The following is a 26,085-nucleotide window of genomic DNA, read 5'->3' as shown; positions in this document are numbered from 1 at the left end:
TTACCTGTTTGTTCACTTTCTTTTTCATCTGCCCAGGGACCACACTGTAAAGGGCCAATTGGCTGGCATACAGAAATATCCAGAAAAATCGGGCAGAGATTGTAAGAACATGTAGATAGAAGCTTCTCTCTTCTAAGCAGGGCTGCCAATTGGGTGACCTTCAGTGGGGGTCTCCTGGGGTCATACTTATGTAGGGGTTAGAAATATGAAAAGTGAAGGAGGTGCCAGAAGTGAGAAGGGCAGATCTTTATCAGTGAAGAGACTTTTGAAACGTTGGAACTGGTTTCCAGGAAATGAGGGAGGGCTGTGCAAAGAAGTTTCTTTCCTCCCCTGAGCCTGTAAATGTTCAAGGGGTGGGTGGGCTCACGGGAGCTCAGTGTGAGCGAGCCGAGGAGCTTTAAATCCTGCGGGGCGCATTTGGTCTAAATCAGAGGTTCTGTCATCTCTGATTTCACCACTCTGCATCCTAGTTATAAATAACATCCCGGGATAGAGAAGTGCGACAAAACCTGGGTGGGACATCTTTATAGGGAAGGCCCAGGGTCCGGAAAGGGGGTCACATAGTGGGAGGTGGACTTCTTACCCACAACAAAGGCGAACTTTGCTCCCCAGGGAATAGCTTTGGGGTGGGGGGAGGGCCCCAGAGGAACTGCAGGACAGGCCAAAATAGAACTATGAAAGGAGAGGAGGGCTTTTGACAGAACCATCAAGAAAGTCACCAAGAAAAAAAATAGTTAGGAATTTCCCCTATGTGGCAGCATTTGCCCTGTAGAACCGGAAGGTTTGCAAACAGACTCCCCAGGCCCCCACTGTAGCTCACTCCAGCGCGGGGACCCTTCTGCACCCCCTGCCTCAGCGCCCTCCCCTCGCACCCCTAAAGCGTGTACCCAGTGACCGAGGCCACCGGAGAGAGCGGACAAGGCACAGGTGTGAGCGCAGACTCCGCCGCCAGCCCCCTCAGCCCACTCGCCCCTCCCCACCCCCACCCAGTTGCCGAAGCAAATCCCGAGTAATTGTTTCCCGGGGAGGGGCTGGGCGCGCTCCGTGGCGCAGCGGGGGTCAGGGTTCCCGCCGGGAAAAAAATCCACCCGCGAGGGCGCGGCTGCTCTTCGTCTCGGCCGGGATGCACTGTGGCAACTTCGGCAGCCCCCACAGCGGCGGCGAAGCAGAGACGGCGACAGCAGCAAGGCCAGCGCTGCTGGGCTGGAGCGCGTGAAGCCGAGGGGGCGCCTTGCGTCTTCAGCGTCTCCCTTTCTGCCGCGCGTCCCGGGACTCCAGTTCCGGTGCTCCTGGTAGTAGCGGCTTCCGCGCCGGCAGCCCGGGGCCTCGCAGCTCCGCGGGCGAAGCAGGAGAACCCGATCCCCGCGCCGAGCGCAACCTGCCGGAGTGGCGGAGCCCCGCGCTCCGGCCCCAGCTCGGAGGCGGGCGCAGCCGCAGCGGGGGCCGGGGCCCGAGCCCGGTGTTGCCACCGCCCGCGGTGGGGGGCGGGCTGGAGGCGGGGCGGCCGGGGCCGCCTTCCCGGGCGCGATCCCCTAGCGCAGCACCCAGCGCTGCCGAACCACCTCCCCCGCTGCCCGCTAGCAAGTTTGGCAGCTTCGTGCCCGGCGCGCCTCGGGATCGAGGCGCATTTGTTTCCTCCTGAATTCCGCGCGCCCCGTTAGGCGGGGACCCTCGGGAGCGATGCCGAGGGATGTGATTTTAGTTGTGTGGTTCTGCGTGTGCACCGCCAGGACAGGTAAGCACGGCTGGGCGGTGGAGGCATCTCGGGGAAGAGGGGGAGCCGCGCCGCTGTGCCCAGAGCCGGCACCGGCGTCGGGAGACCTGGAGACGAGCTCCGCGTTGGTCCGGGAAGGGGGCGAGGTGTGGATGGGTCCCTCGGATCTCTCTGCCCTGCAGCAGATAAAAGGGTGAGAAGTGGGACTCACGGGCTGGAAGATGTCCCCATGAGTGCCCCCTTTCTTGGAGACTCGGCCTCGCGGCCGCTGGAGTGAGGGGCGCGGCCGAACCGGCGCACCCTCCTGCTGCTAGTAACCGGCTTCCGGGTCGAAACCCACAGCAAGTCCCGCCCGCAAACCCTACACCCCCGAACTTGAAAGGTGCGGTGAAAACCTCTCTCCCAGTGCCGGGCTGGGTTGGGAAGGGACAGCCGTGGGAGTCGCACCCGCAGAGAGAGCGCTTCCGGCCCTCGGGCGGGCGCGGCCGCGGCCGGGGAGGGCAGGGTGCGGGGTGAGGGCTGCGGGCGAACCCCGGGATTCCGCGGTCTCGCCTAGTTCCCTGCTGACTCTCCCCAGGGGAACTCCAGGAACATTCTCTTCCCCCCCACCCTGCCCTCAAGGGCTGGACTAATAATAATTCGGGTGAATTGGAACCGTGGAGACAATCCAGGGAGATTTTCTCAAGCTCCAAACCAGTTTTTCCTTGCTGTAATTGCGGTTTTGGATTGTGGAGGGAGGACTAGGATAACTGGCATAATTTCCGAAGTCCCTACTTGGTTCTGCCTCCAGAGACGCAGTTGTGAGGACTCCAAGCACATCTCCTTCCATCCGCTCCCACTTGCCCCAGCCCTTATATCTCAAGGGGTTTGGAGACCCGTTCTCAGTCGTCTTCTCCACGGGTCTCATGGTAGAGGTGGGAAGATGGGGGTGGGGTGGGGTGGAGTAGGCACTTTATGGGCAAAAATACGGCTCTCAGATGCGGGGGGTGGGGGCGGGAGCGTGGCGAATTTTTATTCCCGGGCTAGCCAGCGTGAGTACGCGCTGTCGACTTTGCACCCAGAACCGGCGTGTAGTCACTACTCCCTTTATCTTTTCTTCTTTTGCCGCTCGCATTTCCCTTCTCTAGAGCCATAAGCCTCCTTCCCAGGCCGGGTGGCAAGTTTATTGGAAAAGGGCTGGGGAGGGGAGCTCGGCTTTGGTTGGCCCGAAAGTTCCCTCCGCTTGCGCCCCAGGCGCCCCTCTTTGGCAGTTAGCCCGCCTGAGGATACAAAGTTGGGCGTCTAGGAGCTTCCTGCGGACCTTTTCCATTTCCCCCGCGGGGTAGCAGCTTTCCCTTTGCTTAATGGAAGAGCGAGGGGTGTGGACTCTCCAGGGACAAAAGGAATCCCCATCCCTTTCGTATCTTCACCTGAGCTTCCCGAGGCTGCGGAGACGCCAAGGCTCAGTCCAGCCGAGAATAGTGGCTTCTTGGGTATGGGTACATCGGGATGAACTAGTCTTTTAAAACCAAGAGCACATTGGAAGAAATGCGCCCCCGGAAGATCAGGACGGGCGAGGCTAGTGCAGAACATGGGCTACCAGTCCTGTGCGCGGCAATCTGGTGCTGGTGGGCATTTTACCGAGGAACGGAGAGAGAGAGAGAAACTAGATGGGGGACGGGGCAGCTTATTGGTCATTTCACATCCTTAAGTGCACATCATTATCGTATGCCTAGATCCTTTGTTCTCATTACTCTTTTGAAAAGTGGGCAGAAAGTGCTTCCATCCCAGAATGAGTGACTGTGTCTCTGGGGTGCATTGTTAGTGGATACCTTTAAGAACACAACCTTTTCCCCTTCCCCACACACCAACCTCTTTTAAATCTTGTAATAATTCTGTTGTAGGAAGATTCATTCATTCATTCATTCGTTCGTTCATTCAAATAGTGGAGCGCCTTGCTGGGTGCCAGGATTCCTTGTGTATGCAAAGAGGAAACAACTTGGTCCTTGACTTCCAGGAACTTAAAGCTTAGCTGAGAATCTAGCTAGAAACTGGAAAACATTTTTATTCTACAGATTGATGGGGGTTAGGAGAGAGAGAAGTATAAGAAGTTTCAATGAAAGAAATACAGAGGAGGAATGGTAGGCTTGAATTTTGAGGAGGGGTGGTTGGTGGTCTGGGAAGGCTTTAATCAGGAGGTGACATTTGAGAGTCGTGTCTTGGAAGGCTTTAGGGAGTTTTCCAGGAGGGCAGACTGGGGAAAGCATACCAGGCAGAGGACACAGCCTGTACCCAGGCAGGGAAGCATGGTAGGATCTGCCCTATTGGTTGTGGCAGTTGCTTAGGGAGCTTGGATTTTCTGTGCCACTTGGCACTTAAACACCAGAGGCCACATAGTTCTTCTGCAAAAATTATCAGAAGAATCAGGATTTGGGGGGGGGGGGTGGAATTATATCTCAAGTGTTTCACTTACAATTTCTTGTGTCTTGAAGGGGCATGATCAGCAGTTTTCTGGGGACAGCCTTTTTGATTTGCCCAGGAACCATCATCCATCCTCTATGGCAGCAGAGCCTGGCTCTTGATTAGTTTATCAGGATCTGAACAGCCGCTTGGAAAGTTTATTTGTCAAGTGGGGCAATTGTTGTCTGGGCTGTTAACAGCCCAAGATGAAATAAACATGTGGTTCACTTAGTGAGCTTCTCAGATATCACCGCCTTTTAATGGAAATGAATAGATGATATCAGGCACATTTTAATTAAAGCAGCACTGCCTTGCAGTAGCAGTTACATATGAAAAGATCTAATGATAGGTGTCACAGGAAGCTGCTTAAATTGCTCATTGTTCAGGGCACTTGTTTTAGAGAGTTAAATGGAGTCAAGATAGGAGGTGCTGTTTTCCAGTTCTTGTTATTTCTAGGTGAAAAATAATTCTGGGATTTTCAGGTACATCGTTGATAATTGATAATGAACATTTAGAAGACTGCAGTAATAAGGGTGATAAGATATTATGTCCGTGGCTTTTCTCCAGTGGCTTGGATGTGTGAATAATACAAAACTCTCTTTTGTAGTTTGTTTTGGTCACCAGGGCCCTGGTGGAGGGGATGGGCAGGGAGCCCCTGGGGCCCCTTTTGCTGCCTTTTGCTGCCACCTGCTGGAAAGGAGAGCTTTTCTTTTTGAAGCACCTCCCGGGCTATTCATTAACTATGAAATCGTAAAACTGAACAGAGCCCCCAACCTGCAATAATTATGTGCAGTATTTGCCTGACTTAGAACAGGCATAGAGCATATTCTTCAAAGATATTGCTTTTGGGGTATTAAGCATCTTTGTAGGAGTCCAGGGGTCCAAATCCGATCAACTGGTTGTGAAATCTTGCAGTTAAACGAGGTCTTGGAGCATCTCAACACAGCGTCTATTTCCACTGTGTTGATGAGGAGAAAGCAGCTGTCATCATGGACAATGAGCTGGATTAGACTGAAGTGAGCCAGGTCCAGGAGGATTTGCTTGGGAGCTTAGGCCCAGGGTGCTGATGGTGTGCTGAGTGGGTTTGGGGCCTGAGTATTCCCTGGGCAAGGCTAAGGCCAGCCATAGCAGGTGTCTTGGGAGATTAGGGTGGAGGTTCTGAATCATAGAGCCAGGCCTCAAGTGCCTCTGTGATGGTGACACACTGCCTTCCAGGTTTTAAAAAATGTTTCTTCCCTAGAAGCTTTTTATCCTACTTAATTCCAATTCCCAGCTTCAGACATTTATAGAGCAGTTATGGCCAAAGTAGAAAACTTTAATAGAGTTTCCTTGGAAAGGGCAGGAGCTCCATGCGTGGACAAGAAGCAGAAACATTAAAATAAAAAAAATTATTTTTTTATGGAACTGACACTCTCATACTACAGAAGGTTCAGGAGAGGCCACGTAAATGCTACCTTATTAATAGATTTTCTGATTCCCTCGGCAGTGTGTAAAGCGCTATCATTTGCGCATCCTGCTATCGGCACGAGGCATTTTCATTCTGAAGGAGACCAATTAAAGGGAGAGAAGAAAACTGTATCTGGAAGCCTAATTGATTTCTCTTGTTCTGTTTTTATGGGATGTTCTCATAACAAGAGCAATACTGTTACCTTAAAGCCGGGGAATCCCTTCACTTGTGGGCTCAAGGAGGAGGAATGAGTGTAGACTTAATATTGAGATTTCCCAAAGCACAGCCAGAATGAGAAGCCCTTCTAGGTCAGTTGGGCATGTGGAGGGATTGGGAGGAAGGGGGCCACCTGTATATTTTGTACAATTCTATAGAGTTGAAGACCAGGGAGCTGTCTTATGAGAGACAGATGTGGCAAAGCCCAGCTGGGCACCAGGTGTGTCCTAGGAGTGTTCCCATAGTTTATGTGGGAAAAAGAACCTTATGAGGGAATCTTAATGAGGCTGGGAGGCAGGTATGATCATCCCCATTTTACAGAAGAGGGAACTGAGTCTTGGAGAAGTGAAGTGATTTTTTCCCAAGTTTTAGTAGGGGCCAGAGACAGGACTGAAGTTGACTCTTGGTTTAGTGTTGTTTCCGCAACGCTTTCTAGTTTGAGTGTGCCATATTCTCACTTGGGGACAAAGAGCCAAGGGCACCGATGGGGTGTGCTGCTAGTTCTACAGAATCTGTTTGGGTGCCTTGTAGGCTTGTCTAGTTGCAGGGCTCCTAGTCTGGGAGTATTTTAAGAACGACCATTATAGTGGGTCTTTAGTCCCTGCTTAGGTCAACTGCTGCCACAATAATATTGCATAACAAACCATCCAGAACTCAGTGGCTTAAAACATTTATTCTGGTTCATGTGTCTGTAGGCTCTTCTGGTCGTCTTGACTCGTTTAGGTCAGATTTGGCCGGTCATGGTGCCAGACTCAAGTGGGGTGTCTCCATGTGTCTCAGGTTCCTTGGACCAGTGGACCAGTAGAGTCATGTTCTTTTCATCATTGTGCAGAATCACAGGAGAACAAGCCCTACCACACAAGCACATTCAAGCCCCTGCTTGTGTAATGCTGCTAACATCCCAAGCATCCCAATGACCCAAATAGGTTGCATGGCCAGGCTCAAAGTCCAAGGATGTGGAGTTTACTTTTACTCTAGTAGAAGGAACTGCAAAGCCACACGCCAAAGGGTCTGGGTCTGGAAGGGGTAAACATTTGACTCCAATAATTCAGTCACCCACAGTTTTTAAAGAACGTCTCCTTGGCCTGAATACCATCCTGTCCTCTGGTGGTGTCCCCAGATATGCATATTGCTCTGAGGTCATTGTCACCTAAAGCAGTGACACAGCATCCACTCGTCAGTTAATTGATTAGGTTCTAAATTCAGGGCGTGCCAGTTGACAGGCCCTGTGTGAGGTACTGGGGCTACAGGGACGTTTCCTTCTTCTTGTCCGGCTAAGGGCACATTCTCCAGATCGCTTTCTAAATTCCTAGCCAGAGAAAGGCCAGCTTGGAGGTTCTCTGGAGATAAGTCTTGATTTAATTTCTGCCATATAGGTGTACAACACTATAGATCAAACTGAAATATTAGTTCTTTTCCTGCCTTTTCAAGGTGATCACAGAACCGCTGATATCTGAGCTCACTTTGAGAAAAACATCACCAGTCTCACAAGAGGCTCATGGTGCTATGACTTGAGCCAATAGACGCCCATCAGCTCAGTGCTTCTTTGCACAGAGTTGGTATTCTGGGATCAGTTTTTGTGAACTAAGTCTGTGTGAGGGATGAGCAAGTAGGATGGGAACTTAAGTGAGATCATGATGTAAAGTTGGAGCGTATCCTCTTCCTCCTCCTCTTAAACACACACCTCAAGGGGCACTTGGGTGGCTCAGTAGGTTGAGCCTCTGACTTCGGCTCAGGTCATGATCTCGCAGTTCGTGAGTTCGAGCCCTGCGTTGGGCTCTGTGCTGACAGAGCAGAGTCTGGAGCCTGCTTCAGATTCTGTGTCTCCCTCTTTCTCTGCCCCTCCCTCACTCACACTCTGTCTCAGTCTCTCAAAAATAAGTAAATGTTAAAAAAAAATTCACCCCCCCCCCAAGCCCTCCAATGATTTCCTATTGCAATTAGAATAATATCCATCTCCTTGTTGTGGCTCAAAAGGAAGGGTCTAGTCTTTGGCTTCATTTTCTACCACTTTCCCCCTGCCCACTCTGCTCTAACTGTACCAACTTTTCTCTGTTCCCTGAACATCGTTTGCAGTGTGCTGTTCTCCACACCTGGAAAGCTTTCTCCCCAGAACTTGCCATTACCAGCCCCTTTAGGCATTCACATTTCAGCTCAAAGGAACCTTCCCTGACTGTGCTTTCTAAAGCCCCACCCAAGTTGCTTTGTATTCCATTACTTTGTTTTATTTTCTGCATAGCATTTATTGCCATCTCAGATTATCTATTTTTTTTTTGTCCTCTTTTCACGCCTTACCCCAGGAATGCATGCTCCAGGAAGATGGCTCCAGTGCCCAGCCATGCATATTAGATAGTAAAAACTCAGTAATACCTGTTGAAAAGGTATTAAAGGAACGCGTGAATTCTGAGTGAGTAGAAGAAAGATTTGTCTTTGAGTAAACCGGTCTCATAAGTGGCTGCATTTGGAAGGGGCAAATTTGAACCTTTAGCTTAGAGGACAAGGAGAAACCTGACAGAAATGGAGAAGGCAGTTTACGTTCTGTGTCTTCAGTTTAACCCTTTGTCCGCCTTGGCAATGACAGGCTACAGCCAGACCAGCCTTCTGTTGCTACAGCAGCTCCTGTTTTTCCTCATAGGAAAAGAGTAAGGAGAGGGTAGATTTCCTTCCTCAAATCTGTGGAAGAAGGGGTGAAGGTGAGAGAGCTGATGAGGTTGTAATAGCTCACGATGTCCTGATGAGCCTTCACTCAGCCTCTCTGGGACAAATCGGTGCGAACTTTCCAAATCCTGCATCAGCAACTGCATTACCAGCAGAAGAAAGTTGACAGCTGTTGCTGATTAAAACATTTCTGACTGTGCGATCAGAATTGCACTACTGAGATGCTAAGTGTAGATAGATGCTGCCTTTATGGCTTAAACACAGTCCGTTACAGTGGTCTCTAGCCTTATGAATCCATGTAATCGGAAGTCACTTTGCAATCACAAGCGTGCCATTGCACAGAAGGCCCCCTGGGTGAGAGAAAGCCTCAGGCATTTGCCTTTCTTAGGTAAGGCTCAGGGCCATGTTTCCCTGCACTAAGGTTCTCCAACATTGTTGTCAGGGTATTTAACTTTCAGGAATCCCCTTGGTGGGAATTCTCTGTTGTTTCTCTTTTTTGGCCACTCCCTCCAACCCCCATCTCAAACAAGGGCAGGATTCCTCTTCTTTTTTTTTTTTTTTCCTTTGTTTTCTTTAAAAAAAAAATTTTTTTTTAACGTTTATTTTTTTTTGGGACAGAGAGAGACAGAGCATGAATGGGGGAGGGGCAGAGAGAGAGGGAGACACAGAATCGGAAGCAGGCTCCAGGCTCTGAGCCATCAGCCCAGAGCCCGACGCGGGGCTCGAACTCACGAACCGCGAGATCGTGACCTGAGCTGAAGTCGGATGCTTAACCGACTGAGCCACCCAGGCGCGCCTGGGATCCCTCTTCTTTGTCCTCTTGGTGTCAGGGTTTGCTACTGCGTCAGTTTCTGAAGCAGGTAGATCAGGGCTACTATCCAGTATCCTCAGTCCCCAGATCTGAAAAAGCTTGGAAGCACAAAGTTCCTTCAAAATTCATATGACAGCAGAAGCTACTACCCCTGAGCTGAACTCATTTGGTGGTGAAACTTGACCTCAACTGATAGGAGGCTAGGTATGGTCTTTGTTTAGCCAACTAGAGGACAACTTCATAGTTTTTGCTCCAGAAAGACTGTGTTTTGATTGTGGGGTACTGATTCAGACTTTGCTTAGGGTGTTCCATCAAATGTATATAGGCCACAGTATCTGATATGATAATACATTCTGATATGATAATACATTCTGAATCTGAAATGTAGTTGGCCCTGAGGCTTTTGGATAAGAGATCATCAATCCTTAAGGCATGGGGAATGAGGGTGGGGGTGGGGACAAAGAAACTACAGTATCACTGGGCCCTTGGAGCAAAGAATTGCCTTCCTTTCCCTCTGGAAGGTAGCATATGCACGCACTCATCACTGGCTTCCTGGTATACCGTGCCACTCTTGGCCTCTATAATTTCTGCTCCATATTGCTGCCAGCAGTCTATATTTGAAGCCAAGACAGCTCTTTGTGTTTTCGTTCTTTTTTTTTTTTTTTTCCAGTGGTGGGATTCGGGACGGACCCTGACCTGCAGGTGGATATTATCGCTGAGCTCGACCTCGTGAACACCACCGCTGGAGTCACTCAGGTGTCCGGACTGCACAATGCCAGCAAAGCGTATTTATTTCAAGGTAAAGACACCTCCTCCTTTGCACGGGGGCAGAGCTTGGGGAAGGAGGATCTGTCTGGTGAGTGTTCATATGGTGTGTGTTTGTTGGAAGATCATCTCTGCTATTTCTCTTGTGTTATTGTCGTAAGGAATGTTCGGAAATGCCAAAGGTGTTCAGATAGTCGAGGGGGTGTGTTCTGTGGGTGGGAGGAGGGGCACTAGAGGCATGGTTGTGAAATATTTGGTTTGGTGGTGAAATTTTTCCTTGGGTATTTTTTTGGGGGGGGATCTAAAGTCGCTTGAAGTTGCAAAGCCCTTGAAAGCCATTGGCCAGCCATATTATTTTTTTACATGATATTTCTTTAACTGTTATCTTTATCTTTACCTGTACCTATACTATACCTACACCTCTCCTTATTCATAGATCTCTCTCTCTCTCTTTCTCTCCCTCATTTAATGGGCACTTGAGCACAGAGGATGTTTTATGGATGAATTCTCTTAGGGGTGCAGCTTACTTGGTTCTCAGTAACTCAGGGAGTATAGTATGTTTCTTAAAAGCCCACTGCCTGAGATCAAATTCTAACTTTGCCACTTACTGGCTTTGAGACTTTGGGCAGTCCCTTAGCTTAACTGCTGATGTCCTCGTCTAAAATACTGGTACCTATCTCCTGGGGCTCTTACAAGGATTAGAGGAGCTAATCCATCGGAGTGGTTACTACAGTATCTGACACATACCGTGGATCCTTAATAAGTACTAGCTGTTAGTCTGGAGCTCCTGCTCTGGACCAGGCAACATGCTAATAATAGGGTTACCAGGTACCAGTAAGAGTAAATAAGATAGGTGCAGCCCCTGTTCTAAAATGTAATGAGAGAAACGGTCATTACCCAAGGAATCATTGAATGACAATTGCTGTACTTACTGTGAAGGGGATGTATAGCCTGCCAAAGAGTAGTACAGGGAGAAATGGTGGTGGTCAGGTAAAGGTTACCCTGAAAATTGATGTGTCAGCAGAGACTTGAAAAATGAATAGAAAGCCCGGTGTAGGAAGGGGTGGGGGTTCAGAGCATTCTGGTCAGGGAAAAATAGTATGTATGAAGGTCTTAAGGCAGAAACCAATAGAAGGGTGGCTAGTATTGGAAAGAGTGGTCAGTGGCTGGAGAGGCAGGCAGGGGCTGGGTTATGCTGGACCCCGTAGGCAGATCTGATATCCAGGGGTTTAGGTACGCTGATGATTTATGGCCAGTATCCATTCTGATAGGTGGGAGGCCGTGTAAACTTGTTAGCTATTATAATTATTACCCCTGCTTGGGGTGCCGGGTTCGTGGTCTCTTACTTTACTCTCAGTGCTGTGGGGGCCTTTGAGGAGCTTGCTGTAGGGGAGTGACCTGATTAGATGTGATAGGCAGCTTCGGCATTCCTCTGTGAAAATTCCTGGCAGGGTTCTTTTAACTCGGCCTTTTGTGAAGATAGCAAAAGGATCGTTTTAGAATGACTGGACCAGTATTAAGGGATGAGATTTACATATTTACTGCAGAGATAACTTAAGCCTTGTTAATGACATGTAATAAACCTACAGACATTATGTGATGATATATAAAAAGCCTATGGACGTGTTAGTTTCCATTTACTCTTACTAAAGAATTGGTGAAGTCCCTAAGGTGGGTATGGTTAAGAGTATACAAGATGGGATGACTTTTCTTTTTGCATTGTACAAGGTCGGTCTGCTCAATTAGTGTTGAGAGACCATGCTTCATGAAGGCAGAAGTCGTGTCTGTTTAGGTACCCCTACATCTCTAGAACCAAGTACCATGCATGGCGTGCAGTAGGTGACAAATACACATTTTGAATTAAAATGTCCTCTGCCCAATATGCTCTGTAAAAAAGCCTTATTGCCTACTTTACTCACTGTTCATTTACTTACTTATTTATTCCACAAGTGCGGTCTTCCTAGGCAAGAAGTCTGTTAATATGTGTACTCTTTGCTTTGGCCATCTACCTCTGGGACATCTAGCAGACTCCAGCCGTGGGGAGGGATTTTCACTTCTGGGGGAAGAGTAACTTCATTATGGGAGGTTGACTGAGGAGGACTTTCCCTTAAGAACCCTTGTGGTTATATTGGGCCTACCTGGGTATTCCAGAGTAATCCCTTTACCTCAAGATCCGTAATTGAATCCCATGCTAAAATCCCTTTTGCCACGTAAGGTAACATGTTTGTGGGTTCTGGCAACTAGGACACGGACATCTTTGGTGGGCCATTATTTTGCTTATCACACAGTCTGCCCTGTAGCCTCCACAGGTTAATTTCTGTCCCACATGCAAGATACATTCACCTCATCCCAGTATCTCCCAAAGTCATAACCTATTATGGCATCTGCTCAAAGTCCAGAATCTTATCCAATCTTGTCAGCTGATGATCTAAATAATCTACATCAGGTATGACTGTGTCTCTGAGTATCATACGTTTGGGGACAAAACTCTTCTCCATGTGTGGATCTCTGAAAAGTAGGAAACAGGTAATTTGTTTCCCAAATGTAGTGGTTGTGTAGGTGTAGGGTGCCCGTTATAGACAGTCCTGTCCAAAGGAAAGAAATAGAAAGGAGAGGGGCCACGAGTCCCAAGAGATTTTGAAATCTAGCAGGGCCAGGGAATAATCCCATGTGGTCCTTGGCTCTGCCTTCTGGGCTCGTGACTCATTCCTTTGAGTTATTCTTCCTTTTCCAGGCAGAGTAGCATGGGTGTGTGGCTGAGTAGTTGTAGCAGCCTGTTTCCTGCCTGTAGTATTTTGGAAGTCTGTCAGCCTTTTCTCGTTTCATCCTGTCAGTTTTCTTCAGTCCAAGTTGGCAGTGTTTCTGCTGGTATAACATTCTCAGGAACATTTAGGGCCTCCGGTGCATCGGACAAGAGGCGCCCCCACAGATCTATCTTAGATACCCCCATCTCTGTTCTTGGCCTATGCCGAGATGACTGAGGGGAGCCATGAGTCACATACCCGATCTCCTCAAAGAGCCCTCCTGTGATTGTATCTTCTGAACTTTTGATCATCAGAGGCATTAGCAGAAAGTTGTTCAGCTATGCCTGTGGCTTTTCTCCCAGAGCAGAATTTCCTGACAGGGAATCTCCTAATTTTATCATCTTTTGCAGTCCAAATAGGCTGAGAATTCTCCTACTCCTCGGGCCCTCGCTTCTTCTGTTTGTCAGCTCATCCCTCCATCTCCCTTTCCTGTTGTCTTTTACTATAAGCAGCAAGGAGAAACCAGTCTGTAACTGCAATACTTTGCTTGGAAATCTCATCTGAATGTCCAGGTTCATCTTTTGGAAGTTTTGCTTTCCACATTACTACAGGACACAATTCAACTAAGCTTTCTGCTACTATGTAACAAGGATCCTGTGTCTTCTGGTTTCCATTTCCTTTTTCGCCCTTACCAGCAGTATTTAAAAAAAAGTTTATTTGTTTATCTTGAGAGAAAGAGAGAGCGCGTGAGCAGGGGAGAGGCGGAGAGAGAGGGAGATAGAGAATCTCAAGGAGGCTTCATGCTGTTAGCACAGAGCCCGACACAGGGCTGGATCCCATGATCCGTGAGATCATGACCTGAGCCAAAATCAAGAGTGGGGCACTTAACCGACGCAGCCACCCAGGAACCCCACCAGCAGTATTTTTAACGTCCGTGTTTCTACTAATGGTCTGTTCACCACGATTTAAGTGTTCCCTAAGATGATACAGGTTTTCTGTACCATGCTCTTTACCTCATTCTGAGTCCTCACCCGTGGGGTCTTTAACATCCATATTTCTGCTAACAGTCTGTTAGCGGTCTAGGCTTTTTCTCTCATGCTTCTCAAAATTCTTTGAGCCTCTGCTCATTATTCAATGCCAGAGGCACCTCTACGTTTTTAATTATCTGTTACAGTAGCATCCCACTTTCAGGCGCCACAGTCTGTATTAGTTTCTCATTGTTGCTGTAACAGATGGCCACAGATTTAGTGGCTTAAAGAGATTTATTATCTTATAGTTCTGGAGGTCAGAAGCCCAAAATGGGCTTCAGGAGGGCTAAAATCAAGGTGTTGGGAGAGCTGTGTTCCTTCTGGGGTCTTTGATTTATTGTCTTTTCTAGCTTCCAGAGGCTGCCACATTCCTTGCATCATGGCAGTGTCATTGCAAATTCTGCTCTGTTGTCCCATTTCCCTCTTTCTCTCTTTCTGTTGCCATATTGTTTTCTCTGATGTTAACTCTTCTGCCTCTTTTTCCTCCCTTATAGAGACCCTTATAATTATATTGGGCTCACTCAGACAATCCAGGGTAATCTTTTCATCTCAAGATTCATAATGTAATCACACCCACAAAGTCTTTTTTTTGCTATGTAAGGTAACGTATTTACAATTTCACAGGATTAGGAGGTGGACGTCTTTGCTGGGGGCGGGGGGGCGCCTCATTTTGCCAACCACAGGATGGTTAACACTGTTGGGCAGCCCTGTCTAATAGCAACGCAAGATGAGGCCTATTTGTAATTTTAATTTTTGTGGTAGTCATGTTGAGTAAAAAGAAATGACTACTATTAATTTTAATTCTACATTTTATTTAACCTAGCATACTAAAAATATTATTTCAACCTATGGCCAATACAAAAATTTATTAAGATATTTTGTAAGTTTTTACAAAGTCTCCAAAATCTGTTTTGTATTTCATACTTATAATATACCTTGATTTAGATGCTAAATTTTCATCTGAAATAATTCGTCTATATTTAGATTTAATAAAATTTAAAATTGAAAAGTAGATTTGCCAAGCTGTTCCATACATACTCATGTAAGTGTCAGATATTAAAAATTAAACAGCTTTACTGAAGTACACTTGACATATTCTGTAATAATAAAGTGTACATATTCAAAGTGTACAATTTGGTAGTTTTGGCATATGAATATACCCATGGAACCATCACCACAATCAAGACAATGAGCATACCTATCACCCCAAAAGCTTCCTCTTTTTCCCTTTGGTAATCCCTCCTTCCTGCACTTCTCTGCCCTCATCCCCAGGCAACTCCTGATATTTCTGTCACTATAGAGTAGCTGGCGTTTTTTAGGAATTTACATATATAGAATCATACAATATGATCTTGGGTCTGGATTCTTTCACTGATCATAGTTATTTTGAGATTTAAATGTGGTGTGGCATGTTCAGTGCTTTTTTAATAGGCAGTGTAGTTGGGTCTTTGCTTTATTTTTTCCTTTTTCCTTTGCAACCAATAAAACAATATCTATATTTTTATCAAGGTATGTAGACTATTCGTAGACTATTCATGTCATTGTTGACAGATTTAAATATATATATATGTGTGTGTGTATAAATTTTTTTAACATTTATTTTTGTGAGAGAGAAAGAGAGACAGAGAGAGAGAGAGAGAGAGAGAGAACACAAGTGGGGGAGGGGCAGAGAGAGAGGGAGACACAGAATCCGAAATAGGCTCCAGGCTCTGAGCTGTCAGCACAGAGCCCAAAGTGGGGCTTCATCCCATGAACAGTAAGATCATGACCTGAGTCGAAGTTGGATGCCCAAACGACTGAGCCACCAGACGCCCCAACATGTTTATATTTAAATACATCTTTTTTCTATTTGTTTTCTACTTGTTCCCTCTATTCTTTGTTCCATTTTTTCGATTTTTTGGCTTCCTTTGGATTAACTGAAGATTTTTGTTTAATGGTACCATTTAATTTCTGTTGTTGGCTTATTAATTATAACTCTTTTTTATTTTAGTTTTGCTTTAGAGTTTATAGTATACAACATTAGGTTATTACAGTCTACCTTCAAGTGAGAGTATGCAACCTTATGTATAAGAACATTTCAATCATTTGCTTTTTTCTTCCTGGCCATTGTTTTGTCACACATTTTACTTCCTCATACGACATTGTTTTATTATTATTATTATTATTTTTTTTTTTATTTTTTTTTTTAATTTTTTTTTTTTCAACGTTTATTTACTTTTGGGACAGAGAGAGACAGAGCATGAACGGGGGAGGAGCAGAGAGAGAGGGAGACACAGAATCGGAAACAGGCTCCAGGCTCTGAGCCATCAGCCCAGAGCCTGATGCGGGGCTCGAACTCACGGACCGCGAGATCGTGACCTGGCTGAAGTCGGACGCTTAACCGACTGCGCCACCCAGGCGCCCCGTATTATTATTATTATTTTAAGTTTTTTAATGTTTATTTATTTTTGACAGAGAGAGAGAGAGAGATAGAGCACGAGTGGGGAAGGGGCAGAGAGAGGGAGACACAGAATCTGAAGCAGGCTCCAGGCTCTGAAATGTCAGTGCAGAGCGTGATGCGGGGCTTGAACCCACGGACCGCGAGATCATGACCTGAGCCAAAGTCAGATGCTCAACCGACTGAGCCACCCAGGAGCCCCATCATTATTATTGTTTTTATTTAATCAGTCAATTATCTTTTAAAAAAATATTTATTTATTTATTTCTTAGAGACAGAGAGAGAGTGGGGAAAGGGCAGAGAGAGAATCCCAAGCTTGATGCGGGGCTTGAACTCAGGAACTGTGAGATCACGACCTGAGCTAAGATCAAGAGTTGGATCCTTAACTGACTCAGCCACCCAAGTGCCTGAACAGATTTAGATGATAAGAAAATCAATCACATATTTACCCATGTAGTTACTCTTTCCTGTGTTTTTCATTTCCATCTGGTATCATTTTCATCCTGTCTGAAGGCTTTCCTTTAACACTTCCTATTGTGCCAGTCTGCTGGTGATGAATTCTTTTGGATTTTGCATGTCTGAAGAAGTGTTTTGTTTTTATTTTTTGAAAATATTTTTGCTGGGTGTAGAATACTGTGTTGACAGTTTTTTTCTTTCAGTACTTTAAAGATGTTGATTCACTGTCTTACCACTTGCATTGTTTCCAACAAGAAATATGTATCATTCTATCTTTGTTCCTCTGTAGGTAATTTTCTTTCTCATGATTTTAAGACTTTCTCTTTATCATGGATTTTGAGCAGTTTGACTATGATGTATCTTGGTGTGGTGTTTTTCATCTTTTTTTCTGTGTGAGATCTCTTGCACTTCATCAAAAAATTTGGAAAAAATTTGGCCATTATATCTTCAAGTATTTTTTCTGTCCCTGTTTCTCTTAGGGACTCCAAGTTACATGTATGTTGGGCTGCTTAGTGGTGCCAGTTTACTGATATTCTGTTCATTTCAAAAAATCATAATTCTCTTTTCTCTCTATTATTTTCAATAGTTTCTATTGCTGCACTTTCAAGGTCACTGGGCTTTTATTCTGTAGTGTGTTTTATTATTATAATTTGGTGCTTTTTAAAATCTCATATACTATAGTTTCATCTCTGTAAGTTCAGTTTTGACTCTTTAAAAAATATTCCATGCCTCCGTTTAACTCTGTGAATAGATGGAACACAGTTACAATAACTGTTTTATATTTCTGTGACAGCTAATTCTAATATTTATATCAGTGCTGGGTTAATTTTGATTGGTTAATTCTTCTTCTCGTTACTACTTCCTTACATGGCTGGTAATTTTTGATTGAATGCCAGACATTGTTATTTACCTTTTTGGTGCTGGCTATTTTTGTATTCTTATAAATATTCATGGTATTTTTCTAGGACACAGATAAGTTACTGGGAAACAATTTGATCTTTTTGGATCCTACATTTAAGGATCCTACATTTTGGATCCTACATTTAGATGGCCAAGAGCAGTGCTAGTGCTAATAGGTAGAGTAGAGCTAATTATTTCCCATCACTGAAGCAAGTCCTTGTGTGTACTCTACCCAATTCCCTATAAATCATGAGTTTTTTGGCTCAAGTGGTGGGAATAGGCAGTGTTCTCAGTCCTGTGTGTATGTTGAGCACTGTTACCTTTTGGGCTCTGGTTCTGTGTTTTTTGGTAGTTTTATCACATGTATGCAATCCACTGAGTACTGATCTTAAGAGAGATCCATATTTTTTCTGTCTGCTGTCATCTCCTCTCTTGTATATTGTCCTGTGAAATCTAAGTGCCTTGGTCTCCCAAAACTCTCAACTTCCTCGCCTCAACTCAGGGAAGTTGCTGGGCTCTGCCTGAGTTCCTCCTCCCTCCGACACAGCATGGGGACTCTCTTGGAGCAATAAGCTTGGGTAATGGTAGCACTCATCTCTATTGTTTTCCATTTCTCAAGGATCACTGCCCTTCACTGACTGACAACCAATGTCTGGAAAGCTGCTATTTCATTGAATATTCATTTTAAATTTAAATTCAGATTAATTCAAATTCAAATTCAAAATGTATTTCTTCAACCGCACTAGCCATATTTCAAGTGCTCAATTGCTGTATGTGGCTGGGGTTTACGATATTGGACTGTGAAGGTCTAGACAGGCTCTGAGCTCTTACTGTTTCACCACACCACATTTAATATGGGCATGTTACAAAATCCTGTCTTACTTTTTTTTAATTCATATATATATATGTATATATATGTATTTAATGTTTATTTATTTTTGAGACAGAGAGAGACAGAGTCTGAGCGGGGGAGGCACAGAGATAGAGGGAGACATAGGATCTGAAACAGGGTCCAGGCTCTGAGCTGTCAGCACAGAGCCTGACGCGGGGCTTGAACCCACGAACCGTGAGATCATGACCTGAGCTGAAGTTGCATGCTTAACCGACTGAGCCATCCAGGTGCCCCTAATTCTTATATTTTAAAAAAATGTTTATTTTTAAGAGAGAAAGAGAGTGAGAGCAAGAGTGCAGCACAAGCGGGGGAGGGGCAGAGAGAGAGAAGGAGAGAGAGAGAATTCCACGTTGGGCTCTGCACTGCCACTGCAGAGCCCGACTCAGGGTTTCATCCCACGGATCATGAGCATGACCTGAGCCAAAATCAAGAGCTGGATGCTTAACCGACTGAGCCACTCAGGTGCCCTCAAAATTCTGTCTTTCAATATGAATACATGATAGTAACTGGCAAGCTACTTAAGCTCACTGCCTTAGACTACTTCCATTTACTCGTTGATAAAATGGGATCATATATATATACATTGTATTTACATGTATATTATATATATGTAATGTATATGTAATATGTATTATTATATATATTATATATTATACATATGTAATATGTATTATTATATTATATATATGGTATATATGGTTGTAGCGAGGATGAAATAAATTAATACATATAAAGAGCCACACCTGTAGTTGGTACATGGTGAACTCTCATTAGATGTGAGTTCATACATTTTTAAATAATAGAATATGACTGTGGCTGCCTTCTCCTATGTATATCATCTGTCTTGTGCGTCGTTAGCGTCAGATTTTAACGTGCAGAGGTATATTGGGATAGTGGGAAAAGCAGAAGATTGGGGAAGGGGCAGAAGATTAGGGCTCACAACTTTATATGTAATAGTTTATATCATCCTCACTGCAACCACATAAGGTAAGTACTTTTATTGCCCCATTTTGTCAATGAGTAAGTGAAAGTACCTTGAGGGAGTACTTAGGGGTACTAGTGGATATGTCACTTAATGTTCTCAAGGGTCAGATTCCTCATCCGGAAATGGGAAGAGTACACAGACTGAGTGTAAGAATTAAATGACAAACTATAAGAAGGTACTTTGAAATGCGTAAAGTGTAAAAAACAAACTCATCATTCTTTCCTGCATTTATTTTTATTCCTCCTCCTATTTCACCATTCTAAGTCTAGCTCTGAGTTGATGTATATTGAGGGAGTGAAAACCTTCATTGCATTTGCTAGCGTGATAATAATATTGATGAATTTAAGTAGGAAGCTTGCTTAACTGGAAACGCTTCTATAATACTGGCTCCAAAGCCTGATAGGATTATTTGGGGGCTAGCTAGCCTTTTACGGTTGTCTTTGTCACTGCCTTCTTTGTGTAGTGCAGACAATTGAATAAGTACGATTTTTATCCACTTCTTACTTGAAACCAATTATATTAGGAATTGGGGTTGGAGGCAGAGAGAATGAATGGCTATGTGTAAGACTGGCATGGATCTTTTCTAAGCTGAAAAACACCCTAAATACTAGCTTTAGAGTGTCAAAGTCATTTTGGAATACCTCTGCTTTGCCTTGAATGGGACTCAGAGAAGGCCTGAGGGTTTGGAACTCTACTTCTCCCTGACTTGACTGTACCTTGGTGTTACCTGGTGGGGAGGATGTGTCTGTCCATTGGTGTCTCATTTATAAAAGTGAATTAGAATATGCATGGGTGAAGATTCTTCAATGTGTTGGTTTTTTTTTTCTTCTGCCAGTAAAATGCTACCTTACAGGAGTTCTATCTTAGAAGAGTTTCTAAAGAAAAAAGTATCTTTCAAGTACCATGTTTTCTGTGACGAGATAGAACAGAGGCTAATGTGGGATACTTCCAGAAGATGGAGGCATTCTAGGATTTGTGCTAGATGTTGTGGGAGACACAGACACGAAGGCAAAGATCTTGACCCCAGTGAGGTTATAGCCGAGAAGGGCAAACACAGAATGCCCTTGGACACTCGAATGGAGAGGAGAAGAGAGCTGGATTGTCGTGGGTTATAGAAAAAGTCCCGAGTACGTTGAAGAGAAACTTCTCACTGGATGACCTGGGGAATGCCCCCTGGAGGAGGTGGCATCTCAAGCAGACCTTGAAAAATGGACAGGAATTAAATATATGCAGTTTGTGTTCATAGGCGCACTGCTCATGGGCACTCATTTTCACAAAAAGGTACTTGAAGCTTGAGTTATAGCTCTTAATGCTCGGAAACTCTGAGGAAGATGGAGTTACCCAAAGGGTTTGTTTAATGCTGATCGTCCGCCTTTCCTGCCACCCACTATTGCCCAAGTCTGAATTGTTTTTTCTGTTGATTGGATGCGCCTAGTCACTAATTACCTCTGGGAGCATTTACAAGGCAACCTCACTTGGAGTGGAGTGATTTAGTATAACTCTGCATTTAATCAATTAGTGGAGTGATTCAGTTCACATATCAGCATCTCTCAAATATAGGTATTTTTGCTCTTGCCAAAATAAAACTCAAGCAAGCTGTGGGAATGGAGAGGGTTTTTCAGGTTCCTCTCTAGGCAAATTAACACCTGCACTGGCATATTTGGGAAAATCATTCAGTGGCTGTGTGACTAAATGTATATCAGAGAGAAAATAAATAATTTCCTAAATCTTCACACTTGTAAACATCTGCACTTAAATCTGTTTTCTCAGTCATGTTCCTTCTCCCATCAAATAGTACATTAAGGAGAGCGGAGAAGGAGAGAGACAGCAGAGAATGTAAAAAGATAGTAATGCTTTTAGAAACTGCTATGTATATGCACCACTTCCAAACTAACATATTGACCTTGGGCAAATTACTTTACCTCTTGGGATGTGTTTTCTCTCTGGACATTGGGTAATAATGGTAATGTCTATGATACAAAATATTTTAAGGGTAAATTTAGATAACATAAATTCATCGTTAGCAATAACAAATTTAAATGTTAATCCATATTATTATTAAGAGTTCAGCAAGTATACACTTTGTCATTAAGTATTTAGCAGATACCTACTATGTGCTAGGCACTCTTTCAAGTATAAGGAATATAACGGTAAGCAAATTAGACAAAGTCTGGCTCTTGAGGGGAAACAGACAATAAGCAAGTAAGTATAGAGTAATTTCAGATAACTTCATTTATTTAAGTTCAGATAACTTTAAACAATTTATGTTTTTAAATGCAGGAGATATTTCTGTGTTATTTTCTCCCAAAGAGTATTTGCAATTATCTATTTACTTTGTAACGAGGATGGATCAGTTATCTGAACTGGATTTTTTTTTTTTTTTATTATCTCAACCCCTAAAGTTTATTTGTCTTTTAATCCTTCCATCAACCCTATTAATTTTGTACTATTTTCATATCCTTCGAACAGATGAAGAAATAAGACCTAGAGAGTTCTAGTAACTCACATTATCTGTAGGGACAGACAGGGGATTTGAGTTCAGGAGTCTATACCTGCAGAGTCTGTGTCTCAGCCCCGCTCCACCTCCAGGTTTTCTTTCCCTAATACATCAGAGTTGGAGTGGATAAGTAAATGTAATGTGATAAAGACACAGCTTCTCTTAAGAGAAAGCAAAGGACATCTGCCAAAATCTCTTTGCCAGGTGTTTTCAATCCACTAGGACAGATGGTGGTTTTGTCAGTTGGTGAATTCCATTTAATAGAATTTTATGATTCTTTCACTGGGAGGGGCCTGCTGAATACCTGCAGATGAATACCTGGTGATCCGTTTGGCAGCCCAGAGAGAACTTGCAAAAGTCAGCACTAACCAATGGGGCTACACTTAAATGTGTATCCATTTAAAATGTAGTCTCTGTGGCCTTTTGACCAGGTTTTCTTTAAAAAAATTTTTTTTAAATGTTTATTTATTTTTGAGAGACAGAGTGTGAGCATGGGAGGGGGAGAGAGAGAGAGAGAAAAAGACACAGAATCTGAGAGGCTCCAGGCTCTGAGCTGTCAGCACAGAGCCTGACGCAGGGCTTGAACCCACAAGCTGTGAGATCACGACCTGCGCTGAAGTCAGACGCTTAACCGACTGAGCCACCCATGTGTCCCTTGACCAGGGTTTTCTTGAGAGACCCTTGTGGGAGAATTAGATCAGCATTGACAGCAATGCTGTCTGATGCATGCTGTGATTCTTAATTGGGATTTGCTTTAACATATTGGGACTAAATTCCTTTCTGTGGGAACACATCTCTAAAATTAGAATGTAAATCAGTGGAAAAATATGATTTGATATGCAAATATTTTATTTAAATACAACTTTTCATGGATGTAGCCAGTGCATGAAGTGGAGCCAAGATGTGCTGATAAGCTAGGCTGGTTCAGCCCTCATGCTTACATCCTGGTAAAAAAATACGGCACATGAGCTGCCTGACAGCACAGGGTTGCACAGTAGGCATAGGACCCCATGCCTGGGGATGCAGGTTCTAGCATGGTTCCCTCACTTGACTGCTGGTATATTACATAACTACTCTGGGCCTTGGGTCTTTAAGGTCATAACAGTATTTTAACTTGACTAGGAGTTACTCTGCCAAACAAAAGAAAACCACGTACAAGCACAAAGGATAAAAGAAGCAATGATGCTGTCACTGTCCCCCAGAATCAGATGTTAACATTTTGTCTATTTGCTTAGAACCTTAAAAAATCTCAGAATAATTTGAAATCTCTGTGTTCCCCTCTCAGTGCCTTCTTCTTTCAACCTTTCTACCAGCCGTCACTAACATGGTTGATGAGTACTCAGTCTGTGTGTGTGTGTGTGTGTGTGTGTGTGTGTGTGTGTGTGTTACCACATTTATATGTGTTCACATATGAGAAATATAATAAGGAGGGCATTTGTATAGTGGCTAAATGTATAGTCTTAGGAGCCAGACTGCTCAGATTGAAATCCTAGCTCTCACTGTTACTAGCTATATAATGTTGGGCAAGTTCTTTAACTTCTCTTTGCCTCATGTTTTTTCCCATGTGTGATATGGGGATAATAAAGCATCTGTCTCCTGGATTGTTCTCTGGATTAAGTAAGTGGATTCATTATTGGGCATACAGTAAACATTCAGTGAATGGTTTGTGTGGCTTAAAAATGATATAAATGGCATCATACAGTATGGATCTTTCTGGAACTTATTTCACTCACAATTATTCTTTTGAGGACATATAGATCTTGTTCATTAGTTTGAACTGATCCAGAACATCTCAATGCACTCATCCGTTTGTCTATTGATGGAGACTTGGCTTGGTTCAGATTTTTCAGTGTGCGTTTTTGTGCATGCCTCCTTGCCCATGGTTTTTAAATTCTTAGTATATATACCTTTCCATAGAGAACATTCTTTAAGGGAATCCTTAATTGTCCAACAAACCTTTAGTCCAGTCCTGTGGTTGGTCACCTCCAGTGATGGAGATAACATTGTATCATGAGTCAGCTCATATTGTTTTTAGGCTACTTTCTCAAATAGTTTAAAGGAACACAAATTTTGGGTTAATTCAATGCCCTTCTATTGCTCCCACCTAAATCACTCCAGTCACATTGGCCACCTTTTGGTTCCATGAGCACAACAAGATTTTCCCTGACCCACACCATTCCTCCTTGCAAGAGGCCTAGAAGACCTCCTTGTCCCTGCACTTTCTGTACCTGGCTCTCATTCTTAAATGTCACTTCCTTAATGAGGCCTTCTCCTACTCTCTTCCCTATGAGGTCCCCTGTTTTATTATCAACCACTACTGCCTGGTGTTTAGTCCTTCAGAGTTCTTACCAGTAATTGAAATGACATATTTCTCTTTGTTTCGTTTAACTTTGTCTGCTAGTCTATCATAGATCAGTCCGTGTCTCCGCTTGTGTTGTTTTCTGTTATAAATCATTACCCAGCATGATGTCAATGCCTGGCACTTATAGTTGGCACTCAGGAAAGATTCATGCAGGTAGAGGCACTTGTGACCACAGAGTAAGTGTAAATCCTCTTCCCATGAAATAGCCTCTCAAGTATTTGCAGGCAGCTTTCAAGGTGTTCCATCCTTACTTTCTTCAGGTTAAACATCTCTGATTACTTCAGTAGTTCCTTATTATGGGCCAAAACCCCACAGAGGTTTGTTTGTTTTCACTTACTATGGCTCTTCTCTCAGTTCTCGGTTCTAGATCTTATGCAGTTGGTTTTTTGGATTCATGTTTATATCCTTGTGTTCCTTACCATTAGATTTTATTACTGTAGAAGGGAGAGGCTGGATTAAATCACCAAGGTCACTTGCAGTTTTTAAAAATGGAATTGGTGGGGTGCCTGGGTGGCTCAGTTGGTTAAACCTCTAACTTTGGCCTAGGTCATGATCTCGCCGTTCCCAAGTTCGAGCCCTGGGTCGGGCTCCGTGCTGACAGCCCAGACTGTGGAGCCTTTTTCAGATTTTGTGCCTCCCTGTCTCTCTGCTCCTCCCCCACTCACTCTCTCTCTCTCTCTTTCTCTCAAAAATAAAGAAACATTAAAAAAATTGGAATTGGCTATTCCAGAACAGCATTGTCCAATAGAACTTTATATGATGATGGAAATGTTCTAGATCTGCACTGTCCAAGACAGTAGCCACAAGCCGCATGTGGCTACTGAGCACTTGAATTGTGGCTACTATAACTGAGAAACTGAATTTTAAATTTTATTTAATTTGAAGCATTTTAAATTTAAGTACCATACCATATATGGTTAGTGGCTACTGTATTAAACAGCACAGTTCTGGAGAAAAACTTACAGAATTTTAAAAGATGAGATGGTGTGTATAACGTATTTAGAAAAACCAACATGGGGATAAACTGGCCTGTTCAGGGTCAGGATTCATTTACTCAGTGGTCTTTTACTTAGTTAATAGATTTTTTTCTTTCTTTTTTTCTTTTCCTCATTGAGCATCAGCAACGTCCTAGGCACAATACTAGGTGCTGGAGATTTAGCTGTGAAAAAGACGATCTTCGCCCTTGCTCTCATTGGACTTTCTATCTGGTGCAGTGGTCCTCAGCCCGGTGTCGTATTAGAACCATTTGGGGAACTTGAAAACATTCTTATGCTGAGGACCAACCTTTAAGAGATTTTGATCCCCTTATAAAATAAATAAGTCATGGGGATGAAAAGTACAGCATAGGGAATATAGTCAGTAATATGTAATAACTTGGTATGGTGACAGATTGTAGCTCCACTTATTATGGTGAACATTTCATAACATAGAGAATTGTCTAGTCACTAAGTTGTATACCTGAAACCAATATAAATAAAACATTGTGTGTCAACTAAAATAAAAAAAATAGAGATTATTATTTATTTGATCCAATGGGGGGCCCACGTTAGACTTGGATAGTCTTGTAAAAACTCCACTGGTGAACCTATTTGGTAGTAAGGTTCAGAATCTCTGGTCTAGGGGAAAGTAAGTATCCTTCTTGATAAATAGGGGAGAGAGTCATGCTTAAGTTTCCACTTTGATGGGGAGGTTTGCTGCATATTTTGAAATCTCCCAATTGATGCCCACTTGACA

General features: G+C 44.0%; 1 protein-coding gene across 2 annotated transcripts in view; it reads left to right on the top strand.

Annotated features, from left to right (window-relative positions):
• Positions 1–1,558: 1,558 nt before the first annotated feature.
• The window catches only part of NELL1 (neural EGFL like 1), a 901,918-nt gene continuing 877,391 nt past the window's right edge, over positions 1,559–26,085 (top strand). For both annotated transcript variants that reach the window (XM_040495621.1, XM_040495620.1), the window contains exons 1-2: positions 1,559–1,735; positions 9,956–10,084. In XM_040495621.1, the coding sequence (XP_040351555.1) occupies positions 1,681–1,735; positions 9,956–10,084 (184 nt within the window). In that variant the 5' untranslated portion in view covers positions 1,559–1,680. The remainder of the gene's footprint in view (positions 1,736–9,955; positions 10,085–26,085) is intronic.

This window comes from Herpailurus yagouaroundi, unplaced genomic scaffold (assembly GCF_014898765.1).
Source record: "Herpailurus yagouaroundi ecotype Mexico unplaced genomic scaffold, PumYag 187, whole genome shotgun sequence".
NCBI lineage: Eukaryota > Metazoa > Chordata > Mammalia > Carnivora > Felidae > Herpailurus > Herpailurus yagouaroundi.
Note: the sequence above shows the minus strand (reverse complement) of the source record. Positions and strands in the feature narration are given on the sequence as shown.